The 27,788-nt window shown below is 44.0% G+C and overlaps 1 protein-coding gene across 1 annotated transcript in view; it reads left to right on the forward strand.

Moving 5' to 3' along the window:
- The window catches only part of Crybg3 (crystallin beta-gamma domain containing 3), a 102,219-nt gene that overhangs the window by 62,395 nt on the left and 12,036 nt on the right, over positions 1-27,788 (forward strand). The window contains exons 13-17 of the mRNA XM_052159171.1: positions 3,993-4,135; positions 4,237-4,363; positions 5,334-5,366; positions 10,671-10,780; positions 13,075-13,201. Coding sequence (XP_052015131.1) covers positions 3,993-4,135; positions 4,237-4,363; positions 5,334-5,366; positions 10,671-10,780; positions 13,075-13,201 — 540 coding nt within the window. The remainder of the gene's footprint in view (positions 1-3,992; positions 4,136-4,236; positions 4,364-5,333; positions 5,367-10,670; positions 10,781-13,074; positions 13,202-27,788) is intronic.

Here is a 27,788-nt window from a genome sequence, read left to right on the forward strand (position 1 = left end):
CTTGAGGCTGTACTAAATTAGTCAAGTGCTCTGAAAAATACAAACTAGAGTATAGCCTTTAAAGTTGTGATGGTTTGTATGTGTGTGGCCCAGGGAGTAGCACTATTAAGAGGCGTGGCCTTGTTGGAGTAGTTGTGTCACTGTGGGCGTGGGTTTTAACACCCTCAACCTAGCTGCAGGGAAGTGAGTCTCCTCATAGCAGCAGCCCTCAGATGAAGATAGAGAATTCCCACCTCCGCCTGCACCATGCCTGCCTGGATGCTACCATGCTCCTGCCTTGATGATAACAGACTGGACCTCTGAACCTGTAAGCCAGCCCTGATTAAATGTTGTCTTTTATAAGATGTGCCTTGGTCATGGTGTCTGTCCACAGCAGTAAAACCCTAACTAGGACAAAAGTCATTCTACCTGCTCTTTCTCCTAGAGCTGTGGAATATGCAGTGACTTTAATTAGGGATGTCTACCTAGAACTTGTAGGCAGACTCTAGACATGGCCACAAAGGTCTTTTCTGCTTGTCTCTGGAATAAGGCACTTAGATGTTTTGTTTCAATGCCCCCCACATCCCCACCCCCAGTACTGAGGAGGCCAACCCAAGGCCTTGTTCATGTTTTCAATTATGCTCCCTGTGAACTCTGTCTCCAGCTTGTACCCTGGATATCTAGAGGATCATCCTCTTTGGCCTCAGCAGTGGCATGTGACTGAACATCCGGGATTGGCTTCGAGCTCCAGCTCCCGGCTGAAGGAGATAACTACCTTAAGGGCAGAGAACAGAGAGAGGGGAGCTATGCCACTTGGGTCACTGGTGCAGACCGCCGCTGAGGTGTGGGGGCTGCGGGACAATGTAGAGAACTCAGGGTGTGGGGGTGATTTTTCTGTGATCCTGTATGCTCTCAGCCCTTGCATTCTGTAGCGGGATTCCTGTGGCAGAAGGCCCCTCCTCTGCTTTAGTGCCAAGCCTAGGTGTCACACGTGGACCAATAAGGCTCCTTACTGCAGAGCGATTTGCGCTGCAGAGTGGTTTGCGCGAGTCCTTTACTCAATGTGAGTGTTTCTGTTTGTTTGTTTTTTGAGACAGTGTTTCTCTGAAGTCCTGGCTGTCCTGGAACCCACTCTGTAGACCAGGCTGGCCTCGAACTCAGAAATCCGCCTGCCTCTGCCTCCTAAGTGCTGGGATTACTGGTGTGCCACCACCGCCCAGCTTTTTGTTTGTTTGTTTTTTAAAGTGAGTGTTTCTGATTGAAAGGGTGGATACACTACACAGCTGCAAATGCCTGCGTGCTTCTGCATCCTTCTCCAGTGAAACACAGTGATCCGAGGAGGCAGTTCTCAACACACACTGCTTTTCAGTTCTGAGATCCCTGCAAGGAGTACACAGCAGGTCCTCTAGGGTCAGAGGAACTGGAAACCAGAAGCTTGCTTTGTGAGGAATGGGGAAGTCACTGAGTGCTGTCCCTGAGCCTTTCCACTGCGGTCAGACCTGGTTTGGCTGGTCACTGTTGATCCTGCCTCCTCACAAGTATCAGGCCGCACCCTGTCCAGCCATCATTGGATCCTCATGGTTGCAGTAAGCTGGTCCCTGCAGTTTCTTCTTGGAGGAAAAGAGGCGTGTCTGTGTCTGTGTCTGGGCTCCTCCCACGGGGAGGTTCCTCTTGTTAGCAGAACTTGGTTAAGTCACTCTGGGTAAACATTACACCCTCCTTGGTAAGCTTACCTGGGCATGGGACCAGAGATTAAAAGAAATGAGACACGTTTCCTTTTTTTTTCTTTTTTTTTTCTTTTTTTTTTTTTTGTTTGTTTTTTTTGGATTTTTTTTTTTTTTTTCGAGACAGGGTTTCTCTGTGTAGCCCTGGCTGTCCTGGAGCTCACTCTGTAGACCAGGCTGGCCTCGAACTCAGAAATCTGCCTGCCTCTGCCTTCCAAGTGCTGGGATTAAAGGGATGCGCCACCACTGCCCGGCTCCTTTTTTTTATTTTTAAATGCAGCTCGTGAAAGCCATATACCAAAATTAGTATACTCTCTTGAATTGCAAAGGGTTCCTCTGGAGATAGAATTAAAAATTCAATTATGGATTAGAAATTATTTTGTGGTAAAAATTTTAGGCAAAAGACTGATGTCTTTTACCCTGATGTTTGATAGAACATTTGACTTTTCTCTATCAGCAATTTTTAAATCCTTGAAAGTTTTGGGGGGTAAGGGGGTGATGCCACACACCTTCCATCCCAGCACTGAGGAGGCAGGGAGGCAGGCGGATCTCTGAGTTCCAGGCCAGCCTGGGCTACAAAGTAAGAAAGTGAGTTGACAAGTTGTCCAGTGCAAGAAGATGAAAGAACATTCTCCCCTGCTGACTAGATATGTTGTCCTTTTGTGTTGAACATAAGAAACAGTGTTCACCTGGAAGTCTCGTATTTATAGATCCTATTTTTATAAATTAAGAAAGAAAGAAGTTTTAGCATTGTAGGGTATAGGGAAATTGACAGCATTTTCTATACTTACAGTGAACTAATAGGAAGACATCCGTGCGTATGTAAGTGGGTGGGTTCCTGTCTGTGTATGTTCCTGTGTATATAGGCCAGAGGGCGACAGTCAACACATATCTTCCGTTTAAGCTTTCCAATTGATTGTTCAAGCCAAGGTCTCTCGCTGAACCTGGACGGCAGAGATTTGGCAAGGATGCTGCCTGGCCGCCTGGGCAGAGAGAGCTCTAGGGAGCAGCCTGAGCACACAGGTGTGCTCCACTCTGCCCGGCCTTTTTCCCCCTCTGTTTTTATATATGTATACAATGAATGAAATTTTTATATGTATACAATGAAATTGGATCTTAACTACCTCCTGTTCTCCTCATAGCCCCATCACGCGCCCCAAGCTTCGAGTTCATGTCTTTTTAAAATAAAACCTCTGAAAACCCTCTAAGTCCAGTTTGTGCTGCCTGTGTGCGAGGCTGAGGGGCTGTGCAGGGCTGTCCTTTCTTTTCCAGGCTCCCCACTAGTCATGTGACCTCCACTGCACTTCCTTCCCCAGGTGCCTGTGGGACAGCAGGGCCATTATGCCCTGCAGCAACCCTTCCTCCTCAGCTGAGGAAATGGGGCGGAGGTCACAGGGCTAGCGAAGGAAGAGAGGACAGTGAATTCCAGTCCAAATCTGCATATTCATCCGCCCTAAAAAACATCACTTTATGCATATGCGTTAAAATGGTCATAAAATTATACATAAATTATATATATGTGTATGTGTATATATATATATATATATATATATATATATATATATATCATGAGCACTTACCATTGGATAGAGAGAAATGGAAAAGTTTGTTCAATGTTTTTTCTTTTTCTTCAATGTTTTCTTAATTTTGATAACAAGTATGTTATGTCCTAATTTAAGTCTCTTCCTGGAGGGCTATGGTACAAAATTTTCAAGTTTTTAACTTACTGATGAAATTAGGAATTTATGTGTTTGGTTTTAATGTTGCTCATGTGAGTAGCCTATGTCTTTAGTTCATTGTGTGTTTATGTTTAAATTTTTTTATAAGATCATAAATATATCAACTTTAAAAGCAATTTTTTTCTGACCTCATCTTGATTTTTGAACCATTTTTGAGCCATTTTTTTGTTTGTTTTTCTGTTTTAAGCTTAGTTGTACTTAAGGCTCATAAACCAGTACCTCCTGTTGTTGGCAGTACTGTTAATTTTCTCTTGGCTTTATGTAGATTTTGCTCAAGTGAGAGTTTGCGTATTTCCTGTAATTAGTGATACACATGATACATCTAATCCTAGCAGTTTACCTAAAACTGTTGACTAATTTCCTTTTATTTGACATGTGTTACTTTCAGATTAGAGCAAATCCAGGCTTAATGGTTTTCCCTAAACTATATAGGAATAGAGATTACGACTTTGAATTTCATGCCATTTAAAATTCTTCCTGGAGTTATTTGCAGTATGTGGAACTGTGTTGCCTATGTTTCCTTAAACAGACCTCTTTCCCTCTCTTTTAGAATTTTATAGAATCTTCAATCACACTGTTTGAATCTGACCTAGAAAGTGGGAAGTTTATTGACATTACGAATCAGGAAATTTCTGACTTAGAAGAAATCGGCTTTGGCAGCGAAACAAGATCCATTCACGTGAAGAGTGGCGTGTATGCAGCCCTGGCCTGGAAGGGAGCCCGTGGGAGTGTGGGGGAGGGGCCGCTCAAAGCCGGTAGCCGCTCAATTTCACGCTCTCTTCTCTCCCTCCTAGGTGGGTTGCCTACCACCAGAAGTTCTTCTGTGGAGATCAGTACATTTTAGAGAAAGGAAAATATAAATGCTTTTTTGATTGGGGAGGATCAAGTAACACAATCTTGTCAATCCGACCAATCCAACTGGTAAGTGGGGCAGGCGGATGCCAGAAACTTATAAAGGATACAGTTGGCTGCATAGAACAGTGGTTCTTAACCTTTCTAGTGCTGCAACCCTTGAATACAGTTCCTCATGTTGTGCTGACCCCCAACCATAAAATTATTTTCATTGCTACTCCATGACTTGATTTTGCTGCTGTTACAAGTTGTAGGTAAGGTCAGTGTTTTCTGATGATCTCAGTTGGCCCCCCTTACCCCCCTGTTGACCCCCCTACCCCCCTGTTGACCCCCCCTACCCCCCTGTTGACCCCCCCTACCCCCCTGTTGACCCCCCTTACCCCCCTGTTGACCCCCCCTACCCCCCTGAAAGCATTGCTCATTCATTCATATTGCTTAAGGCTCCTGATGAGTCAGATGCTGCTGACTCACTCCTTGGAGATCCAAAATGAATATGACCCTGGGGACTCTTGCTCAGTCAAGGAAGAGAGATGCGTGGGCAGTTAGAGTGTGGTCAGCAGGAAGCGTGTAGGTCATGCTGGAAGAGGCGGGGAAGGACGCTCTGTCTCTTGGGGTTCACTCCTTCCCACAGGAAAGGACACCCGTGATACCTCACGGGAGTTCTCTAGGCAGAAGAAACAGCCCATCCTATGCAGAGTAACGGAGACTCAAATCCCGCGGCCGTGTGGTAATGAGAAGCAGCACAGGATGGCCTGGGCTTATGCCCTAGAGTCAGAAATGGAGACCCTTCCTAAAGTGTACCCAGGAGCGCTTTCCTCCTAGCTACAGGAGCAGCCAAAATAAACTTGTCCCCAATACTAAAATCTTTCCAAGGAATTTCCACAGGTTATTTGGGACAGAAGGGGTCATAAGCAGGTGAAGAAATTTAGGAAATTGACGAGACCATGGAAATCTTTTTCAAATTATATTTTCAAAATATTCTGAAGTCAGCTAAGATGATGTGTTGCCAATTTTTAAAATATTTTCATATGTCTTTCAGGAGCCACTTGGGATAAATGAGCCTCCACACTTGGTATGTTTCAAAATATTCTTAATTTATCATTGTCGGGGTGTTCACCAAAAGCACTTAGACTTTCTCAAATCTTTCTCTTTCCCTGAGATAAGCTTTACATTTCTTTGTCACAAAGCAAGTCCCTCTTGTTCTCGATGCCCATGAGGAGATGGGAGGACGATTTTGGTTAGTTGGGTTGGCTGGGATTCGTCACAGCATCCTTCCTTTCCTCCTGAGAGAGTTCTGCCCACAGTGGGCCCTTGGGACCCATGCCTCTCTGTCTTTCCAATTTCCTGTTCTGTCCTGTTGCCACCGTGCTCAGTGCCACTTACTGCCAACCACAGTGTTCCCCGAGGGGCTGTCTCGCTGTGCTTATCATGAACACAGGCTTAGAAACCGTTTTTTACTACGTTATCTATTTTCTGGGGAGGGGTGTGCTCTTCTGCCACAGCACATGTGTACAGAAGTCTGGGGATGACTCCATCAGCCATGTAGAACCTGGTGTGGGCGTGTGGTAATGAGAAGCAGCACAGGGTGGCCTGGTTGTGGGTGAAGGTTGACTCCATCAGCCATGTAGAACCTGGTGTTCAAACTCCGGCCATCAGGATTGGTGGCAAGCATCTATACCCACTGAGCCTCTTGTTGCCCTGTACACAGGGATTTCTCATACTTGTATCATTTTTTAAAGCTCTTAAATCCATTCACTTCCCCACTTCCCTCTCCTCCCTCCTTCCCTCCCTCCTTCTCTCCTTCCTTCCTTCCCTCCCTCCTTCTCTTCCTCCCTCTTTCCCTTCCTCCCTCTTTCCCTCCCTCCCTCCCTCTCTCTCTCTCTCTCTCTCTCTCCTCTCCCCCCCCCTCTCTCTCTCTCTCTCTCTCTCTCTCTCTCTCTCTCTCTCTCTCGCGCGCGCGCGCGCGCGCGCGCGTGTGTGTGCGTGTGTGTGTGTGTGTGTGTGTGTAAACAGATTGTATGAGTGTGTGTGTGTGTGTAAACAGATTGTATGAGACCCCAAAGCCCAATGTTGGCTTATTGTCTAAATTTAAGTCAGCCTGAGGAAGGAAAGTCGACCTTAGATGAAAGAAAGACTGAATAGGGACTGAAACACCATGAAAGAGAAAGAGGGGGAGGAGGCAAAACCATACTTTCTCTGTTTCTTTTAAAATAACCTAGTTAGGAAAATCCCTGTCCAAGCTCCATGTGTAGTGATTGATGACCAGTGACATTCACTACTTCAGCGTAGTGTAAGTCTTTTCTGAGCATGTCCAGGCTCCATGTTCCTGTCAACGTTCAGCTCAGTTTAATCGTGTTCCCACTCACTGCAAATGCTTTGAGGTTTTTTATTACTTTCTAGTTAGCCGAGGCCTTCCGGGACAGTTCCTTCTTAGGCATAATGGAGTAGTTGTTTTTTAGAGATGCGTCTTGCCAGAAACATTACTTAGGACTTTTGGAAACCTCCAGCTGCAGATCTTTTAGAGCACCGGGTTTTACATGAGTCAAAATAGCATGTGTAGGTAAAGAAGCTAACAGGAATAATGGTGTTCCTCTGGGTTTCTCAACTGCACATGAAACCTCCCATCCTTTTAAGTTCTTTTCCCTTCCCAACTCTTTGCTCTTTGTTCTTTAAAAAGGAACTTCAGTGTTTGGGGCCAGATTGCAGGATTTTCAGTGTTTCCACTTTTCATGTCAACCTTGAGCAGGGGAAGCGGCAGGTGTGTGTGGAGGCTCACACTCGATAACACACATGCTGAGCCTCAGTTTACAGGGTTTCAGCAACCCCTCCCCGTATCAGACATCTTCTAATTCATGTTTATACAGACAAGAACAAGCAAATCTTGGCTGTGTTCCCATAAGTATTTTTTCTGTCTGAGTAAGGAGACAGTTACCTTTCAGGACTCAAGTCAGACAGGGACTTTTTTTGGTGTGTGTTTTATATTAATTATCTCAAGAGAAACTTCAAGTCACCCCATGGGGGAGAATCTAGAAAGTTAGAGAGTAATATACATCACTATACATCACGAGAGTCATAAACATATACTTGCTGGTAGGCGTGAAAATGTACAGCTAATTGTTAATCCTAATAGAAAACCAGCATTCATGGAGGAAAGTGCTCTTCTCCTGAGACTACAAACCAGTCACTAAGTCCGATACCAACTCAAGATTCGCACAGCAGAGTAGCGAGTGCTCCCCGTCATCGATTGGAGGTGGCATTTCGGGTTATTTTCATTTTCCCCCAAGCAAAGCAGACAGTGAGCAGACTGGATTATTGTCATCATCTCTCTGACTTAGCAGGTGCCTGATGTCATAAACATTACTAGATTAAACATTAGGAAATGCAATTTCTTTTCAAGGGAAGGAAGTGAACCAGTATTCTGTATGAATTCTGATCTACTCTACCCTTTGACCTAGCCAACAACCTTGAATTCCTAGGGACTTTTCTCATCTATTTATAAATTTAATTGTTTAGAATATTCTTGAAACACTATTATTTTACTCTATACATAAGTATATCTGTGAAAAAGAAACGCAATTTCTTGTGCCGCCTGACTTAGCTTCACTGAGCTTCGAAGTGATTGAAGGGTTTATAATAGTTATGTTTGCTGTTGACATACAGGCCAGTGCTTCTCAGCCTATACATTGTGACCTCTTTGCGGGGGGGGGGGGTGTCACATGTCAGATATCCTGCATATTTATGGTCTATAACAGTAGCAAGATTATACTTATGAAGTAGCAATGAAATAATTTTATAGTTGGGGTCACCACAACATGAGGAACTGTATTAAAATGTTCCCAGCATGAGGAAGGTTGAGAAGTGGTGATATAGGAGATTCTTATCCAATCAAAGTGCAGGAAGAACTATTTAAACAAATAAGATTTTGCCTGGGTAGCCAGAAAGGTAAGATGTTCATGGTGTATTTAACTGAAGGGAATGATTTATGTAGAGTCTAACTGAAGACTGGAAACCAACAGATTTTTGTCTGTGTATTGTCTTCGTGTATCTCAGAGGATGGTCCGCGTGGTTGTGTGACATATTAGGAAAACTTCTCTTAGAAATTACTTTAGTGTAAAAGTAAATAAAATTATTTCAAAAGTCCCTGCTGATCCTGTGGAACAAATTGAGCAGGCCATCTGTGTTTGGTCAGTAATTAAGTTACTGGATTTTTAGTTTGTCAAGTTAGATTCTATTACATTTTCTTAATGTGTATCGTAAATGAAAATTACACCGTGAAATGTATTTCTGCAAAGTCTTAGTCATAAAGTGTTGATTACTTCTCCTCAAGGGGGTAGTCAGGATGGAGACATGGCAGTGGTGAGATGACCTTAACTGAGGGGCAGAATTTGTTTTCCTTTTCTCCCCTCGTTCCCTCCTTTCCTCTCCCTCCCTCCCTTTATTCTCCCCCTCCTTTTCTGCTCTCCCTCCCTTTGTCTCCCTACTTCCTTGCTTCTATGTACTTCCGTGGAGGAGACTGGTAAGCATAGATGCACTCCCACATGGCCCATGGTAATGCATGTAGTTTGAAGATAATTCATATCTTGTCCTTCTGTTTGCTTAGTTTCTAAGCAACACGTTTATCTGTTTGATACATCTATTGTCCATTAAAGACTAAAGGAAAATACTGTAGTGATTTGTATAGCTAGGTTTTCTCCAACATTAATTTTTCAAAACCACCATCAGTTAATTTTATTAAGCATGGAAACTACAACCTAACTTCTTACAGCTGCTATGCCTCCAGTTGGCTTCTGATATCCGGAGGGCGCTTTCCATGGGTGGGCCGGTTGCGGCCATTCTCAGGGCAGCATTGTGAGAGCTGTCCTGTTCTGATGCACTGATGGGCATGGCCAGAATAAGGTTGTGGCTTTGTAGCTTTGGTCTAATGTTGACTTAACCATGTACTTTCTCATTTTACAGGTAAGAAAGAAATAAACTCAAATATATGTTGAACCCAGTTTCCAAATGTTTGCACAAAAAGTAGTTTATCAAAAAACTGTGTGTGGATTTAAATTCCTCTATGTATGAAAGTAGACTAAGGGTTTGTAAAGGGCCTCTCACTGAATTATCTGAGCTGTACTGCACCTGCATGATTGCTGTCTGGAATCTGACATTTCCTGACTTTGTGGTGAAATGTTGAAGTGTGTGTGTGTGTGTGTGTGTGTGTGTGTGTGTGTGTTTGGGATGTGCTGAGATTGAACTCTTGCGTGCTGAGCAAACTCTACATGTATTCATGAGACACGAGCTTTAAACCTATCGATAAATGAAAAATGCACTCTACCAACCAGAAGCCCATGCAGTAAGACATCTGTGAGATCCACTTTCGCATAGTGTTTTTGGTTTGTCCTGTGAATTGTGACAGTGTTTGCCAGCTGTAGAAAATGTGTATTTTCAGAAGTTTGTGCTTGATGTTTTATGACTGTTTACATTGTGAAACATGCATCTCATTTGGGACCCTTTTCTTGACTGACAGGAGGTGGATCTTCTCCTTAAAACGGGGAGTTTGTCTCTGGTGCCCAATGCTCCCAGTACAGTGTGGTTTCACAACAGGAAGTCACCTTGTGAAAGCCCCCTGTGTGGGCCAGAGGGAGGCCAGGGTTTTCACTAGTCAGGCAGGATGGAACTGTCAAGAACCAGATCCCATCAGAGGTTGATGGTGACAGCAAGCAGACACGGCTCAAGGAGCTTTGCTTGTGATGGCTACAGTGCAGGAGTACCATGTGCAGGTGTTTTATCACAGCGTAAACATGTCTGTGCGGCAGCACGGGCCTTGGGCCAGGCCAGTGAGTCTCCAGAGGATTAGGAGATATTCATATACAGGGCTCAGTAATTTGTTCTTTCTCACTTTTGATTCAAGGCTCTAGAGCTGCAGCTTGAGGTTTTTGTTTGCTTGTTTTTGTTTTGTTTTTCCAGATCAAGGGGGGAATTTTAGTTGGGATTTCACTGTCTGTTTTACCTTGACAAAAACTCAAATAGAAACCTAGTGTGATATTCAGCTATAGTATATCAACTATCAACTGTACATTTGAGATATTATCAGAAAAGTGAACCCATAATCTAGAATACATACCTCTCAGGTTCCTCACCATAAATCTTGGGCTAATCCCACACAGTTTGACACAAGCTATGATGAATATGAAAAATATTGAAATTGCATTTTCACATAGGAGGAATAAAGGTGCTCTCAGGAGACTGTTGCCATTCTTCACGTGATTTTACTGATATTAAATAAAACATGAGTCTAAAGTCCTGTTGAACTTCTATGAGTGCCTTGAGGTTTATTAGCCTGTGATGATGTTAAGCAGCCATTTCACGGTCAATTACTATTATGTTCTCACAGCTCAAAGCGTTCAGTAAAGCAGACTTCCAAGGAGAGTGTATCGATTTCATAAAAGAATGTGCTGACCTGACCTCGTTCACGCCGGCGTCCTTTAAGGTTCTCCGTGGCTGGTGAGTGTGAGTCTCAACTCGTCTCCCTTCACTTATCCTAAGTTTGTACGTTTTTGGAGGCCAGGCTTATTTTATTTTGGCATACACAGTCATTTAATTTTAAAAAGCACTTGAAATGTTAAAAAAAAATGCTTCAGCTTTTAGGGGTGTATGAAAATAAATGATGAGGCTGTTGTGTCTGCCGATCCTAGCAAAGGTTGTGGATCATTGCTCAGTGGAGTCAGTGAATGATATTTATTCATTCTATAGGATATCTTAAAAACGTTCATACTGCCAGGCGCGTGGTGGTGGCAGCGGCACTTGCCTTTTAATCCCAGCACTTGGGAGACAGAGGCAGGTGGATCTCTGAGTTCGAGCCCAGCTTGTTCTATGGAGTAAATCCAGGACAGCAAGGGCTACATAGAGAAACCCAGTCTTGGAAAAAAAACAAAAGAAAACAAAATAAAGCGAAGCAAAAGTGTCAGACTGATCCTGAGATGTAGTATTTATTATTTCAGCAGCACCCACTTGCCACTGTCTCCTTAAATGACTATGACAAAGCTGTCACCACCGGAAATAATTGCTGGCATTCATGGATGGCACGTTTGCTCTCCTCTTGCCCAGAGCCCCTGCCTCTCCCGTTGCTTTTCACCCACTGCTCTAATCAGGGACTCTGACGCTGACTATTCCTCCAGGGTCCAGCCCCGGCTACTCCTCCAAGGGGTCCAGCCCCGGCTACTCCAGGGGGTCCAGCCCCAGCTACTCCTCCAGGGTCTAGCCCGGGCATGGTCTCCTTGCTCTCCACTCACCCAGTCAGGCAGGACTTTCCTTCTGTGTGTCCTTTTATCCGTCTTCTTGTTTGATTGTTTCTACATCTCTTACTCTTTTTACATTTGCTTCCAAGCACTTTGCCCACCTTACGCCACTAAAACATAAAGTCTTAGGAGTTCAGACGCACAACCTGCTCTCACTGTTGTAAGAGAGCAATTATGTAACGAGGGCTCCTAACAGTTTCCATGCCATCCTGTGGCGTTGAATGTCTTCTCCATTAAGGTGAAAAAGAAAATGTTCTGCAAAGTGAATTTTCATTTATCAGGTAAAAAGAGGCATTGAAGTTTCACTACAGGGAAACCTTTGTTTTCTCTCCTGATAGTGAAATCTAGGACAAATTAGTCACATATGTCTTTATATGCTGGATGTATTCGGTTAAACTCTAGTTAATTGAAAGGAATTTTAGAGCCGAGAGACCTGGATACCCAGTCCCCGCCTTCCCAGCCATGTAACCATTTAAGTCAGGTTGTCCTGGTGCTCAGACTCCCTCCACTGTGCTCAGACACACTCCTCTGTGTGGAGCAGGAATAACAATAGTGCCCTCCTCAAAAGGTTGTTGTCTCCTCCTGGTGCTGGGAATTGAACCTAGGGCTAGGCAAGTGCTCTACGTAGCACTGAGTCTCATTTCAAAGGAGTTGTAACTAGTTATAAATAAAGTAATGCAAGCAACGGACTTTGCTTCTTGCCTAATACATTTAAAAAACCCCTGATAAATGTCCACAATGGAATCTTCCTTACACAGGGGGGAAAATGACAGTAAACTGTGGTGCCATGTGGCACTCCTTCCTGTGGGAATCAGAATTAACCTGGTCTAGGTAAAGTACAGACAGTACTGGCATTCTTAAACGATCGGGCTAAAATTTAAACAGTCCCATCTAAATTACTAATAGCCAATTAATTATTCCCTCGGGCTCCTCCTTTTGAAAGAGAATCCTTAACTAGGGTTTCAGTGTGTGGTGAGGTGTAGTGAATGAAATGTAACATGAAGGACTCACTTTAAAGAAAAATTCCCTTAGCTGTCTGATGTAAAAGTGACAGGTATACTTTAAAGTAAAAATTTTTCCCAAAATAACTTAATTACTCTGATTACTCATCACCATAAATTGATCCCAGGGCTTTTTACTCGAAGACACTAACTTTGCAAATGTCATTAGCATAAAGCACATGTCTTTTTATTTCAGACTTCAACTCTGCCATTTAACAGGTGAATCTTAGGAAAATCATATTAGGTTTTATAATTGTTCGTATGTTTGTTGTAAAAATGAACTTGTATCTTCAATTTAAGCAGTTCTTGAGAACACAGTGAAACAGTGTCTATGACTCATACCCAGAGCACAGTGAGCAGAAACTAACCAAGAGTAGTCACTGTTTCCTGACCAGTACTGCCCAGCGACATGACTACTGTGCCCTAGTTTCCGTAGCTTGGAGATAGGACAACCTTGAGGGATGCCTGCAATTTGAGTCTCTTACTGCTTCTTTCATAGCTGGCTCCTGTATTACCAAGAAGACGGTTTCTATCATCAGTGTGTACTAGAAGAGGGCCTCTACGTTGACCTCACTTCCTGCGGCTGCCCAGCAGCTAGAGTCAGAGCGCTCAAGCCCATTGACTATGTGAGTAATGTGCTGGGCGTGTGGTTACGAGATGGGTGTGTAAGTACCTCGAGAGGCAAGGAGTCCAGGCGTTGCACCACCACCAGCTCTGTAACTCTACACAAATTGGGCCGTGTCTCTGAACTTGAGCGTGCAAAAGGAGGCGGCTGTGCTTCCCATGTGCCTCTCGGGAGTCTTAACAACTCCTGAGTCCCCTGATGTACATGAAAGGCAAGAGCTCTAGTTTATAGTGTGAAGCTAGGAGAAATATTATAATGGGAAACACGAAATTATCAAAACGGGAATAATTCAACAGTTGGTTATTATGAAATTGAGGTTCAGCCATGAAATGCAGCTACAGCTGACTTGTCAGAGTGCAATCCCCAAGCGCCGCGTAGTGGAGACTTGTGTTTACAGCTCAGCCGGGTACTTTTCCTCAGCTTGGTTGACGTTTGGCACTTTCTCACTTGTCATCTGTAACAAATGACAACAACAACAACAGCTGCTTAATTATAAAAAGGATCACATCCTTTCATTTATTTACATAGTAACTGAGTCACAGGACAACTTGCTGAGGTTTCCAGTACACATTAAGACATGGAGTACCATTAGTATCGACTTCAAACTTGAATTTTGGGAAACAAGGGACTCACTTCCTAGTCTATGCAGAATTATCTGAGTCCCCATGGAGGCGCATGTTGATAGAGTACATCAATTCCTCTTTGCCACAGATATATTTAGAAATTTAAGTGTGAGAAAGCCAGCACTCTGGGCTGTCTGTCCTGGGCTTCTGTTCTTCAGGATCTGTGCAACTGAAATAATAGGCGTCCAGGATACATCAAGCTTCTCGTTCAGATGGTTCCCCAAGAACATGACTGGTCAAAGCTTGAGAAGCACACAGAGCTGGTGATAAGCTCTGGAATTATATGGGGGCGACTCAGACCTTCCTGCTAGAGCAGACAGACTTTAGTGGTAAGGTCTGTGCTCAGCTCCTTTGATCTGAACCTTAGTGGTGTTATCTTGTTTCCCAAGGCATTCTTGGAAAGAATATTCTTGGTATCAGGCTAAGAATAGTGTTTTGGCTGTGGAATGAGACTCCAAATAGATTCCTTGGTCTCTCTCACTTGCCCCATGAACCCCAACTCTTAGTAAGTGGCTCCTAATGCTTCCTGTCTGTCATGGGAAGACCGCTAAAACCGTCAGAGGCACAGAGACAGAAATGTGATATGCTCAGCACAGGTCTTGAAAAACCATTGGAAAAGTCGGCCACATTCATAGGGAAAGGGACTGTATTTTTTAAAGGAAATTTTAGTGGTCGTTTCAACTGAGATAATGCCTGGTGTTGACTAACTCTGAAAATAAAAGATGCGCTAAATAGGAAAATACCTTATTAAAAGATTTTGAAAGATTTTTAATTTGGTGAGTGGGATCAACTCAATTTTAGGAAATCTGTACAAAAGTTGATCCTCATGACTGGAATGCTTGGAAAGTCTGTGTGGGACATTCATTTTCTGCCCATCAGGAGGAGCATGTGAAACTGTTTCAGTCACCAGAAGGCTAGTATTTGAGCATATTTGGTTACAATAAGGTAGGCACATCGCAGTCGGTATACCTGTAGGCTGCCACTCCCTGACAAAGGAACCATCCCTCTGGGTCCCAATCACAGGCAGTTTCCGGGTCTCCTTCCCATGGAGAGTCCTAGACGCCGGTCTTCTGTTTCCCCTCCCTCCTGCTTGCTTCGTTGCTCCCCAGTGGACCTAAGATGTTATGCCCTTTTGTATGTGGCCACTAGCCAGTGTGATTCTGGCTTCATTCTAGGAAATGTTTTGGTCTGGCTGCGGTAAGTTTACATATAAGAAGATGGCCCACCCTAGGTTATACGTGGTTAGAGGGAATGTTGTTGGTTTTGTTTTGAATGATGAACCCTGCAGCTTTTGAGGGCATTGCCAGCAGCTTTTGTAGACATGTTAAGACTTAGTGCCTGGTGCCTTAATACTATCACACTGAGAGCCTTAAGGTTCCATCTTCATGTGGGATCAGCCTGTTCTAGAAATGACAGTTTTATCCAGGCTAACTTCTGTCTGTAGAGATGGGTGTTGCTGTTGAGAGGCCCCTGGATGTTTAATGTGTAGGGTCGCAGTAATTTCACTGTGGAAGGAGCTTCCCAGCCCTGTTTCCCACTAATGTGACTTGGGACAGTCTCTTAATTTGTCTGCGTCTCAGTTAACACCTCAGAAAGTAAAGTTACGGCAGGAATTTTCAAACTGGTAACAGCTTTTAGTTCTAGTGCAGATAAATTGACTAATGAATATAGTGGGTATGAAAAAGAAGTTGTCCCACCCTAGTTTCACATGGTTAGCAGTAATATTGTGAATTAACTTTCACAGAATTCCCCGGAATCTTTGTACTACTTTTTAACCTGGGTGTCTTCTCTCAGCCATCACAGAGCAGTTGAGTAGCTTTAATTTCAGACTGAGCACTGATTGTAGACACTCATTTGTTGTGTGTCTTACTGGTGGATGGGTATGATCCAATCATCTTTGATATCAGGGTCATGGCTGTTTGCATGACAGTGGAGGGGAGGCAGAGAGTCACATCCGGTGCCTCTGTACAAACTCAGCATCCTGTGTCCACTTCTGTTCTATGGCTGAAACCTTTTTAAGATGGAGAGTCATCAATTGGCTTTTCTCCTACATCTTAGAGTATAGCTAAAGCTGACCAGATAATATTCAAAGGGCACAGCATACACATAGGGGGGCAGGGAGCTGGTCTCTGTTATCAGTTTTGGCAATGAGTTGGGGAAATTTGAAAGTCCTCGGTATGTTCTTTGTCCTTGTCTTTTTTAAAAAAGAAGAAAAGGACTGTTGGCCTAGAGGAGGTTTGGTGACCTGCCTCATGAGGAGCACAGGACGTGATCGACAGGTCCTAATTCCTTCTTAGATTTCCCGTCGGATTTCCCGTGGGAAACTGTTGGTGGTTGTGTCAGTGTCTGAGAAAAGTAATGGCAGAGCAGGTGGTGTTGGCAAAGTGAACCGGGGCCCAGAGCTTTCGTCCAGATCTCCTTGAGCTGTAACTCCGTTTATGGAAACTGATGTGTGCGACAGTGTCCCTTAGTGTACGTTTCAAGTCACCTAGGAGCGGGTTTGTGTCGGGCTGTTTCTCTGTAAGGGTTTTACAAACCTTGGTGATGGTTACCAGATGTTTCCCTAAGATGAAAGAGATCAACTGCTAGATTTAAAGAAGCTCAAGTGTTTTGCTGAAACCACAGCCTTCTATATTTAGGAATGACTGTACTGGGTGCTAAAGAGCAAGCTAATGACAGGACCCGCACGCCTGGTGGCTGCCGCATGCCCTGCAGCCTCCGGGAAAAGAAAGAGCAACTGATTGGTGATGTGGGAGAAGAAAGTTTAAAGGCTTTCTCCTTTGGTTTGATTGGGGCGGGGGTGTTTCAAGTGACTGAATGCTCTGTAGAAATATTAAGAATACTGCAGGAGGGGTTGGGGATTTAGCTCAGTGGTAGAGCGCTTGCCTAGCAAGAGCAAGGCCCTGGGTTCGGTCCTCAGCTCTGTTTAAAAAAGAAAAAAAAAAAAAGAATACTGCACCAGAATGATTTTACTGAACATTCATTTTACATTTATTTATCCAACTTAGTTACTGAGTACCAATCATGTACCAAGTTTTTTAGTAAGCACTAAATAAGGCATCAGAGAATGAGAATGAGTATAGTGAACTCATGTCATGAAATGTACATTTCCTTGTCCTTCTGCCCTGCCTTCCCTCAGTGCCTGTTTCCTGGAGATCTGTCTTTGGCCGTGTTCTCTGTTACCTGAGGGTTTCTGTGACCTGAGGGCTCTGCACCTCTCCCCTTGGCCCATATAATAGACTCCATGCCAGTCGCCCAAGCAGCAGTGTTCCGTTCCCAGTGCGCCCTCCACAGCAGTGCTCGGACATCCCATTTTCCCTCTTGGGCTTCTTCTTTCATTCCCAGTTCTGTTAAAGTCCACCATCATTACAATCTCAACTGCTCCTATGACAACTTTCAAACATCTAATCAGTAGTGAGTTCTAGAAATAATTTTTTCCCTCTCCTTTCTCCTCAACTCATTTTTTCCTCCCTTAACCAAATGTAGGGATATATACTCTCTCTCTGTCTCTGTCTCTTCTCTCCAGAACACACACACACACACACCGCCACCGCCACAGCTTCTTAACTCTCTCCCTCTGAGCTGTTCATTTTATTTCTTACATACATCTTTGTGTGTGACTTTCCGATACTCCCTCGTCCCCATCCCACTGTCAGTTCTCCTTCACCAAGCTATCTCCTTGGCCCCTAGCAGTTCCCTTTATTATCTTTTTCTATTTTTCCTGCCTTGTGGAAAGGACTGCACATTTAGTTTCCTCTGCCTGTGTCCTTTAGGATCTAAATTAGATAACCACAGGTGGTCTCATGTTTGAGGTCTGTCTTAAGTTTGCCTTTATTACTGTTATAAGATACCATGACCAAAAGCACCCTGGGGAGGGAAGGATTAATTTTGACTTAAAACTCTGAGGACCCACTATCACTGAGGAAAATCAGGGAAGGAACCCAAGACGGGAACCTGGAGGCAGGAACTGAAGCAGAGGCCACGGAGGGGTGCTGCTTACTAGATTGCTCCTCCTCGCCTAGCTCAGCTTCTTTCCTCTGTCCAGCACCACATGCTCAAGGGCACCACACGCAGTGGTCAGGGCCACAGCAGCCTTTCATCAAGAAAACACTCCACAGACGCGTCTACAGACCACTACTATGAAGGCATCTTGTCACCTGAGGTTCTTGCTTCCCAGATGATTCTAGCTGTGCCAAGCTGACAGAAATGAACAAGCCCTGCCCCCAGCACGCAAACACTTATAACAGCATTCTAATAAATAGCTCAGAGGGAGAGAGTTAAGAGGCCTTCATGGTGTGTGTGTGTGTGTGTGTTGGAGAGAGACAGAGACAGAGAGTATCCCTAAATTTGATTAAGGGAGAAAAAATGAGTTGAGACGAGAAAGGGAAAAAAATTATATCTAGAACTCACTCTAGACCTACTACAAGGCAATTTTTTTCTTTATGCCTCTAGCTGTTTTTTTTTTCTTCAGTTTTCTTCTGTCTGTTTTTCTTTTAAATCTCCCTGCACATAGTGACAACTACTGACCTGTAGTCACTGTGGATAAGGTGTAAATCATTTTGTTTGTTTTGAATTGTGTGACCAGTAGTCTCCTCTGCTTGGCCTATGGCCATAGAACTCAGGACTCCACTATTTAAAAGTTAGGCCAGCCTCTATCAAACATAAACAGGCAATGCCTGTATCCAGTTTGTTCTCACGCCCCCCCCCCCCCTCCACTCCACGACAGGGGCTATACTTTGACGGTGGGGTAGGCTTGTGTCTAATCTTCTTAAAATGCTCTGTGTAGCTTTGAAAGTTGAAGGACGACAGGGAAAACCATTTGCCACTGTCATCTGTTGAAGAAGCGCTTTAAAGCTGAACATGCTGCTTTAAGAATACTGGGCACAGCCGTGAGCTCAGGATACCTGAGCTGATTGGTTACTGCCCATGAGCCTGGCTGCTTGAGCTTCAGACTGCCACGCCCACTGAGACGGGGAAATGCTGGCCCAGTGTCTTGTTGGGTAACCTGTTGACTACATTATCACGGGAGCAGAAGGCTACTCCTTGCTTTGCCAGTGTCTCCATGGAGGCCTGGCACAGACGTCTGGCATTCTGAAGTAATAATTCTTATCCTGGCAGCTGTAAGAGGGCAAAGCCACGGAGACACGGTAACGAGAGCCTGTAGGAGAAGCTGGAGTGAGATTATGATTCTGATGACATGTAAAGTCTTCAGTAGAGTCAGAATAAGAAGGCTGTGTAGCATACAGTCTATATGTAACATATAAAACATATCTCTGTATGTGTGTATATTATATATAATGTTTCAGAGACAGCTCTCAACGTGGGGAAAAAAACAGTAACTAGGGTCTTACACTCTAAACATAACCTATATATGGTAAGCAAATTTTATGAGTTAGAAGAAATTATAGGAGATTCTCCCAGTGACACCAGAGCAGGATGGACCTCTTTTAGGTATAGAAAGCAGGAATTAGTAAGAAAAGGACTCGGAGGCAAACATGAGTTGATATTGCTTGTCATAATCTGTGTCTTGTTGCTGTAAGCTGTAAGTGAATTCCACAGGCTTGGTAATTTACAGTGGGGGAAAAATACTTGTTTAGCTTATGATTGGAAAATGTGGGAAGTGCTAGATACAGCTGTCCCTCATGATGTCCCTTTGCTGTAGGGGCCTCAGGCAGCGAGGGGTCACACTGGGTGAGGGAGGGAGGGCCATAGCTATAACCTCTCCTCTTCCTATAGAGCACCGTTCTTCCTAGATTCAGGCCCAACTCTTATGCCCTTGTTTAAGCCTTAATTACCTCTTGAAGGTCCCTCTTCCAAACACCCACTTTGGTGAGTTTATACACACTTCCCACTTACCGTTGAAGACTGTTTCAGCAAGCGTGCTGGTGGGGACATGGAAAGTTAGCACTGCTGTAACAAACTGTTGAAAATGTGGTCAATGAGCAGGAATTCCAGCATACAATCCTAGAGGCCAGAAGTCTAAAATAGTCTTCTGGGGTAAATTTAAGGTGCAGATAGGACTGCTTTTCTCTTGTAAACCTCTAGGTGGTAATCTGTGTCCTAACCTCTTCTAGAAGCTACCAGTTTTGCTTCATTCGGGGCCACACTGGTCTCGGAAATGTATCTGCTCAATGTGGCTTATCCCTGACCTCCTGCCTTGCTCTAAGAGGGCCTTGTGGTTACACTTGACCTGCCTCAGTAATCCAGCTTAAGATCCCTAACCACTAGTCATGTCCGTAAAGTTCCCACTTCTCTGTTAAATAACACGGTATCCACTGGTTTCCAGAATTAGGATGCAGGTGGTTTTATGTTTCCTATGGTCAGGTATTAATTACTCTGTCTGCGGAAGCAGGCCGCAAATGGAAAGAATATGTTTGCAGCCTGCGTTAACTTGTAAAAATTTCATATATAGGGATACAAGGAGAGCTCTTCAGAGGAAGTGAGAAAGTCAACAGAGGATACAAATCTGCCATTCATAGATAAGGAGAAAATGGATTAGGGTGTGCTGGATGATGTATCAGGGGTGTCAAGGATGATTGCAGGAACACAAAGCAAATCAATAATGAGACACTGTTAGGTTACTTTAAATATACATACTTAAAAACATGACAGTTCCAAAATTTGGTTTAACTGCATAATTATAGGAAATATAGTTGGTTGACAGAAATTCACTGTCTTTAATTTTTTTCTTTTATTAGGTATTTGCTTTATTTACATTTCAAATGTTATCCCCTTTCCTGATTTCCCCTCTGAAAACCCCCCATCCTATCCCCCCTCCTCCTGCTCACCAACCCACCCACTCCCACTTTCCTGACCTGGCATTCCCCTACACTGGGGCATCAAGCCTTCACAAGACCAAGGACCTCTCTTCTCATTGATGTCTTAAAAGGCCATCCTCTGCTACATATGTAGCTGGAGCCATGGGTCGCTCCATGTGTACTCTTTGATTGGTGCTTTAGTCCCTGGGAGCTCTGGGGATACTGGTTGGATCATATTGTTGTTCCTCCTATGGCGCTGCAAACCCCTATAGCTCCTTGTGTCCTTTCTCTCCTCCACTGGGGACCCTGTGCTCAGTCCATTGGTTGGCTGTGAGCATCCAGTTCTGTATTTCTCATGCACTGGCAAAGCCTCTCAGGAGACAGCTATATGAGGCTCCTGCCAGCTAGCACTTGTTGGCATCCACAATAGTGTCTGGGTTTGATAACGATGTGGGATGAATCTCCAGGTGGGGCAGTCTCTAAATGGCCTTTCCTTCAGTCTCTGCTCCACACTTTTGTCTCTGAATCTCCTCCCATGGGTATTTTGATCCCCTTTCTAAGAAGCACCGATGTACAATCATAGAGTGAGGCGTGCAGATTAGTATTATTCCTATGCAGCTAGTGGACAAAGTGCCGTTACAGTAGGGGACAACATGAGGGGATTCGTTGTAGCACTGGGAGATAAAACAGTAGCACATCCAAATGATAAAGTATAGAGGATACAGTTAGCAGAGGGCCACTGAATACATGAAGACTTTCATCACCAAAGGCAAGAAAGGTAGGCTACCTCTAGGAACTCTGAGTTTAAATTCAGGTGTACTCCGTACATTTTATTTACTTAAACTTTTGGTACAAATTTTGTACATTGTTCAATACTATTCAGTATTGTAAATTACTTCAGTACATGTTGCATTAAAATATTAGGTTTGATAGTTTCATGTTCAAGGAAGTTCAAATCCTCGAACCCATGACTTGATCATCTTAGATTGTCTATGAAGTGAGCCTAATCAATATATACACATTATTTGCCAATTAAAGTTAAAAAAATACAAATGGGAAATCTTGATATAATACTTTTGGATGTTGGCCGGATGGGCAAATGTTATGTTACTTGCTCTTTCAGAAATGAATTATAAAGGGGCACGCAGACATGAAATAGTGAGACTTATTTTCCAAGATAAATGGAGAGGGGCTCTGCAGGGAGGGCTCTGTCGAAGTTTACCTCGGTGTCTGACAACTCCTGGCTCAGCTCTGCCTCTGCCATTGATCCCTACCTGAGTGTACCCAGGCGTGGGGCTCCCTCTCAGGCTTCACTCTCTGATCTACTCAAACATGAGGATTAAATGAGCTGGCCCTTTAAGGCAGTGCTGGATGATAGGGTGTCAGCCCACAGATGGTGGTTATATGCAAAATTGTGACTTGATAGGCTGATGGTGTTGATAGGATTTTGTAGCCCAGAGTATGTCATATTAGAGTCCTTTTAAAGACTTATTAGATATGGTCATTTCTTTAGCCTTTCCCAGAAGTTTGACATGTCTTTGGAATGGTATTTAGGCACACATTGTGGTCAAGGTCACTAAGTTTGGTTGCACTTCCTTTTTAACTTGTTCATTTGGCAAATATCTGGGGGCACTGGAGTTGTTGGGCTGTACTGATAGACTTGTGAGTGTCTAATACTGAATGTACTGGCTGGGTTTGTGTGTCAACTTGATGCAGGCTGGAGTTATCACAGAGAAAGGAGCTTCAGTTGAGAAGTGCCTCCATGAGATCCAGCTGTGGGGCATTTTTTCAATTAGTGATCAAGGGTGGGAGGGCCCCTTGTGGGCGGTACCATCTCTGGGCTGGTGCTCTTGGGTCCTATAAGAGAGCAGGCTGAGCAAGCCAGGGGAATCAAGCCAGCAAGAAATATCCCTCCATGGCCTCTGTATCAGCTCCTGCTTCCTGCTCTGCTTGAGTTCTAGCCCTGACTTCCTTTAGTGATGAACAGCAATGTGAAAGTGTAAGCTGAATGAACCCTTTCCTCCCCAACTTGCTTCTTGGTCATGATGTTTGTGCAGGAATAGAAACCCTGTCTAAGACATGAGACATAACATGTGTTATGCTTACAGTCTTGGGTTACTGTCAGCATCTTTTCCCTGTAAACGGTGATTTGAAACCTAAAGAGCTATACAGTGTCACAGTATGTCATAGATTTGTTTCTAGGAAGTTAAAATTAGCACTGGGATTTAAGCGTTTTATATAATTATATTGAAGGTGTGATGATGTGATTGTAGATTTTCTAGCACAGCTCTCAGGCTTTCGGGCAGATGTTTTTGTATAGAGAAAGTGGGGATCTTAGGTGGCCTCCAGCTGAGCATGAAGAAGCTCCATGCTTGAGGTAACCGCACACTTGGAGACTGCTTGTATCCTGCATCATAAAGTGATTGGCACCTAGAACATTTTAGAGTAATAGTAGAGGGATATAACTTCTGGGGCCACTGGGTTGTGTGCTCACAGCCTGTCCCTTCCCTCACGCTGTGGCCTGTGCCTTGATTGCTCAGCCACAGAGTGAGTACAGGTAGTATCCACATCAGAGGTAGACCTTAGGGATTAAGTGTGTAAATTCAGTTCCATAATCCCTAATATGAATATATTTAGGATTTGGAATTTTTCACGTTTTAAGAAGAGTCGAGTTTTTATATATGGTATATAAGGAAACCCTCTGAGGATCCCAGAAGCATTCTATAATTAACAACCTATCTGTTTCTAATATAAATTTTATATATCAATACAGACCGGATAAATGTTATAAATATGTTTGTTCAAATAAAACTTGTTGCCAAATAAATTAGGGAGGATATCGGTTTTAGGCCCTTATTATCATAGAAATATTAATATATTTACTTATATATGAATAGATATCTATTTACTTATATATTAATAAGACTAACAGCATTAATATCTCTTAGAGCAGAAATGATGAATAAGCACTTATTAAGCAATGGTAATTATTACTATTATTGTTTCAGCATAGATTAATGCAGGGGACAAGGAAGAACTGGTTTTCTCTCCTAATTTAAATTTTCACTTATATATAAATTATTCAAATACTTTTTCTTTCATAACCTGCCCACACATCTCTTTGAAACTGGATCCACTTTACATGGCTTAGACTTGACCTAGCAGGAATGTCTTCTTGTTGCTGACTCCCAAGAGGAACTTTAGCCCCAAGTGGTAGACGCTCTTCTAATTTAGCATAGACCAGAGCCATGACATTTACAGAGCTCAATTTGTAATTAAATCCTTGCGGTTTCTATTGTCTTTAAGAAGTACATATTATTCTGCTCAGTCATGAGCACTTACTTACCTTTAATTTTTGTGTTTTGCAATCTTCAGATTTGGGAAGTGCAGATAGTGCATCAGGACATGGATGATTTTTAAAAATATTTCTTGGATACCCTTTCTAAATGATCAGCTATCAGTCATTGCCGTGATCCTGTCCAGATTAGCGCTGGGCTGTCCTTCCAAATCTTCCAATTCTTTTCGGACACATGTAAATCAGTTGTACTTGTACATTTATGTATAATTATAACTGAAACATTTAAACTGAAACAACATAAAATTGAGTAACTCAGACACAGACATTTCTAGTGTATCAGACCTCTAGAGGAGTGCCTTTGGGTTTGCGAACAATGAATGCCGGCAGGGACAAGAAAGCCAGCGGAGCGCAGTGGTGTCCTTTTGCTGTCGGTAGGGAGGGAAGTGGGTTATTTCCCTGCTCTGCCTGTTAGTCACGTCTTCTTTGGCTAATGCTGCCAGGCCATGCTGTGCTGTTGGCCAGCCTAACCTACTTGCTTACTGAAGTACCCGCTCATGATTCATATATACTCTTAGGAACCCTTTAAAACATGTTTTCCTCACCTTTGCCTACATCATTTTTAATAGAGGAATCAGGTTTGTGCCCCCAAGCTTTCCGTATTTTATTAAGATAAATTCTAAGATGTTGACTTGCTAGAGGGAACAAGTGTGGTGGAGTTTGAGCTCAAACTCAACCTCTCAAAAGGGGACTATACACTATGCCTGTTTTAGTTAAATATTGCATAGCATTTAAATCGCGTTCTCACAGGCCTTTGATGTCCCGTGTTCCCCCCCCCCCCATCTGAGTTACAAGTTTCACTGTGTGAGTAGCACACCTTTACTGTCTGTGTCATTCTCTTTCTGGAGAAAACCACTGGTGCTCGATTCCGAACCCTTTCCAGGCTCCTTGACTGACTGTCTGCCCTTGATCCCTGAGCCACGGCTGACCAGATAGATACTTGGATAGAGATCACCGAAATGTTTTTCTAAAAACCCCATAGGACAAGGATAGCTAAAAAGTCTCAACAATAAATCCAGGAGTTTCTTATGGACTTTGATGATCTCATTTTTTTTTTAATCACCTCTGTTCTGTCAGTGGAATACTTGTCATTTTTTTAGTTTGTAGAGATCAGGGGAAGCAATTAGTGTATTGAGGAGTCAGTGAGCAGTGATGAGTTTTCTCCTCCTAGGCCAGTAAGTGGTGGTCGTAGAGAAGACCAGCGCTTCTAGGTAGCATTTCACTTCTTTCTTCTTTTCTACTGCCCTCTGATGTCTAGGTCAGCACTGTCTAATCCAGTGTACTGGACACATGTGGTTAGTGTAGTTACATGGCTTTAGTCCACTGGTCAGATGACCTGCATTTTAAGTGCTCATTAGCAGCACACCTCTAGTCGAGACATATCGGACAAGGCAAATATATATATATATATACTATTTCTGTAGCTACAAAAGGTTGTGGGAAGAATCCAAGAATTGATTTGTAGGCCACTGGGCACATGGTGTCAAAAGTATGCATTCTCTTTCTCTAGAGATAAGGTCCCAGGAGGCACCCCCCTTCCATGTCAGCATCTGTGGGTGGTGTTCGGGACTTGTTCAGGCAGCCAAAGAATGCCGAGAAGAGGAGCGATAGCCTTCCCTATGGTACAGCTCCGAATTGGTTATCTAGTACCCAGTCGTCAGCCTTAAAATCCTATCCATACATGTAGCTTTCTACAGTCTGAACAGGCTGTGCTTCAGAGGAGGCATAGTAAATCCTTTTCAACGAGAACTGCTCCCTCATGGGCCAACCCCGCAATCAGTCCTAAAGTAGCAGTAATAAAACTAAATGTCTTTCTCTACCTCAGCCGACCCTCGCTCTCCACCATTCGGTTTCTTTCGGTTCATTGTGACTTTCCGTGATGCCCGCAAGCCCGCTTGTAGACCCCTATTATGTCATTTCCCTCATCCTCCATGTGGTTATTTCAACAGGGTAATGTGTGCACCCTGTCTGCACTGTATTGATGAGTATTCCGCAGCCTTCCCAGTGCAGGTTCTTGCCTCACCCCACACACTAGTAAAGCGGGTCTCCTCCGCCAGGCCACCCTCAGTGCCTCACTGCCACACCCGCCCTGCTCCATGGACAGCGCTGACTCCCCAGGCATCTTCTCATGGTGCGGAGGGGCCTCCTCTCCCGTCAGTGTGTCATCACCCCACCTGCCCTTCCCGTGTGTCAGTCAGCACAGTGACATCCTCTTCCCAGAGTCCCTACTTTGAACCCGAGCATCAGTCCTTATAAGTTTCCAAAGGTGCCTTCTCTGCACCAGGGCCTCCCCTTGAGCCCGTAATCCAGCGTCCAGCATATCTAGAGTCCACTATTCTCTCTAGCCTGTCCTACTCGCTGGCTCAGGAAGATCTCCAGTTCTAATGCTATGTTCCTAGCTCTTGGGCAGCGTTCTTTCCTCCAGATTCACTGTGCACGCCCAATGATTCTAGTCATAGCCTTTTTTTCCTTTTCTTTAAAATGTGGGTATGCATGCCCACATGTGGGAAGTAGAGGCCAGAGGCCCACACGAGGTGCTTTCCTTTGTCACGTTGGTTTCTGAGTCTCTCACTGAGCTCGGAGCTTCCCGGACGGACGGCTAGACTGGCTGGGCGCAGCAAGCTCCAGTGATTCCCGCTCTCCCAGCCCTAGGGTTACAAGTGCATGCTACCAGAATCGGCTTTTATGTGGGTGCTGGGGATCCAAACCCCAGTTCTTATGATTGCAAGGCAGATGCTTTACCAGTGAAGCCACCCCGCCCCGCCCCCCCCCGGCCCCCTTTACACTTCTCTTCCCTCTCGTATCCATTCGCTTGTCCTAGAATATCGACTTCATCAGTGTTGTGGGTTTCCTGGCCTTGCCTCGGCTCTAAATTATCCCCTCTCCCACCACATCTGGTTCTCTTTCTATTGGACTTCAAACATTGGCACCTTTAATTCCCGCCTCTCTATTCTTTATTCATACTGTTGCCAGATAAATCTCCTAGTGGCCATATTATTAAAAACCCCACAGGCATATCTATATTAACATTAATTACCAATATAAATTTCTGAATAAATTATGTACTACCAGGGCTCAAAATCAAAAATCAGCAAAAGGTGTCCGGTAAAAAGCTTTTGTTCCTCTTGTGCCCTTTGGTTTCTTAGACACTGTCTCAGAAGAGGCAGTATGGTTTTCTAGACAAAATTTAATGCATACATAAGAACATATGTACATGTGTAAATTTTCATCTTTCTGCAAGCTAAGTCCTGTGAAGCAAGCTACTTTGTACGCTGTCTCTTCTCCTGACTGCAGACTCTGACTCGGTGATCTCTCTCTCCATGTGGAGCTTCATGTCCTGTCCCCCGCTCTCTGAAGTCCCCTCTGTTATTGTCATACCTACTCAGCCAGTCCCTAATGTGACACACATTTAAACGATCCCCATGCCTTTGCAACTCTGAATACCTCTGCAAGGGAGAACTCACAAGTAATTTTCTCCACTGCAAATATATCGGCAGGCCACTTAGGAGCAAGGCACTTGGTGCTCCTGTGACATTTTCCTGGTACATAGTTTCCGTGGACCCGTCTCCTGATCCACTCCTCGGCCCTGCCCCAAGCTCTTCAGCTCTAGCCTTTCCCCTTTCCTTTCACAGCACATGTGTTCTGTGAACATTCTATCTCTACATAGATAAGCATACAAGAAGCCAAGAGCCTCTACTTACTTCCATTTGACCAGCCGCGGTTCCTGCTGCCTTTATAAAGACTGCAGTCCTGTCTTTGACTCTACCTTGGCAGTCTGTCTATTCCTGCCCTGTCCGTGTACCTGATGCCAGTCAGCACGCCTAACACCTCTCCTGTGGGATGTTTGCTTGG

This window comes from Apodemus sylvaticus, chromosome 15, assembly GCF_947179515.1.
Source record: "Apodemus sylvaticus chromosome 15, mApoSyl1.1, whole genome shotgun sequence".
Lineage (NCBI taxonomy): Eukaryota > Metazoa > Chordata > Mammalia > Rodentia > Muridae > Apodemus > Apodemus sylvaticus.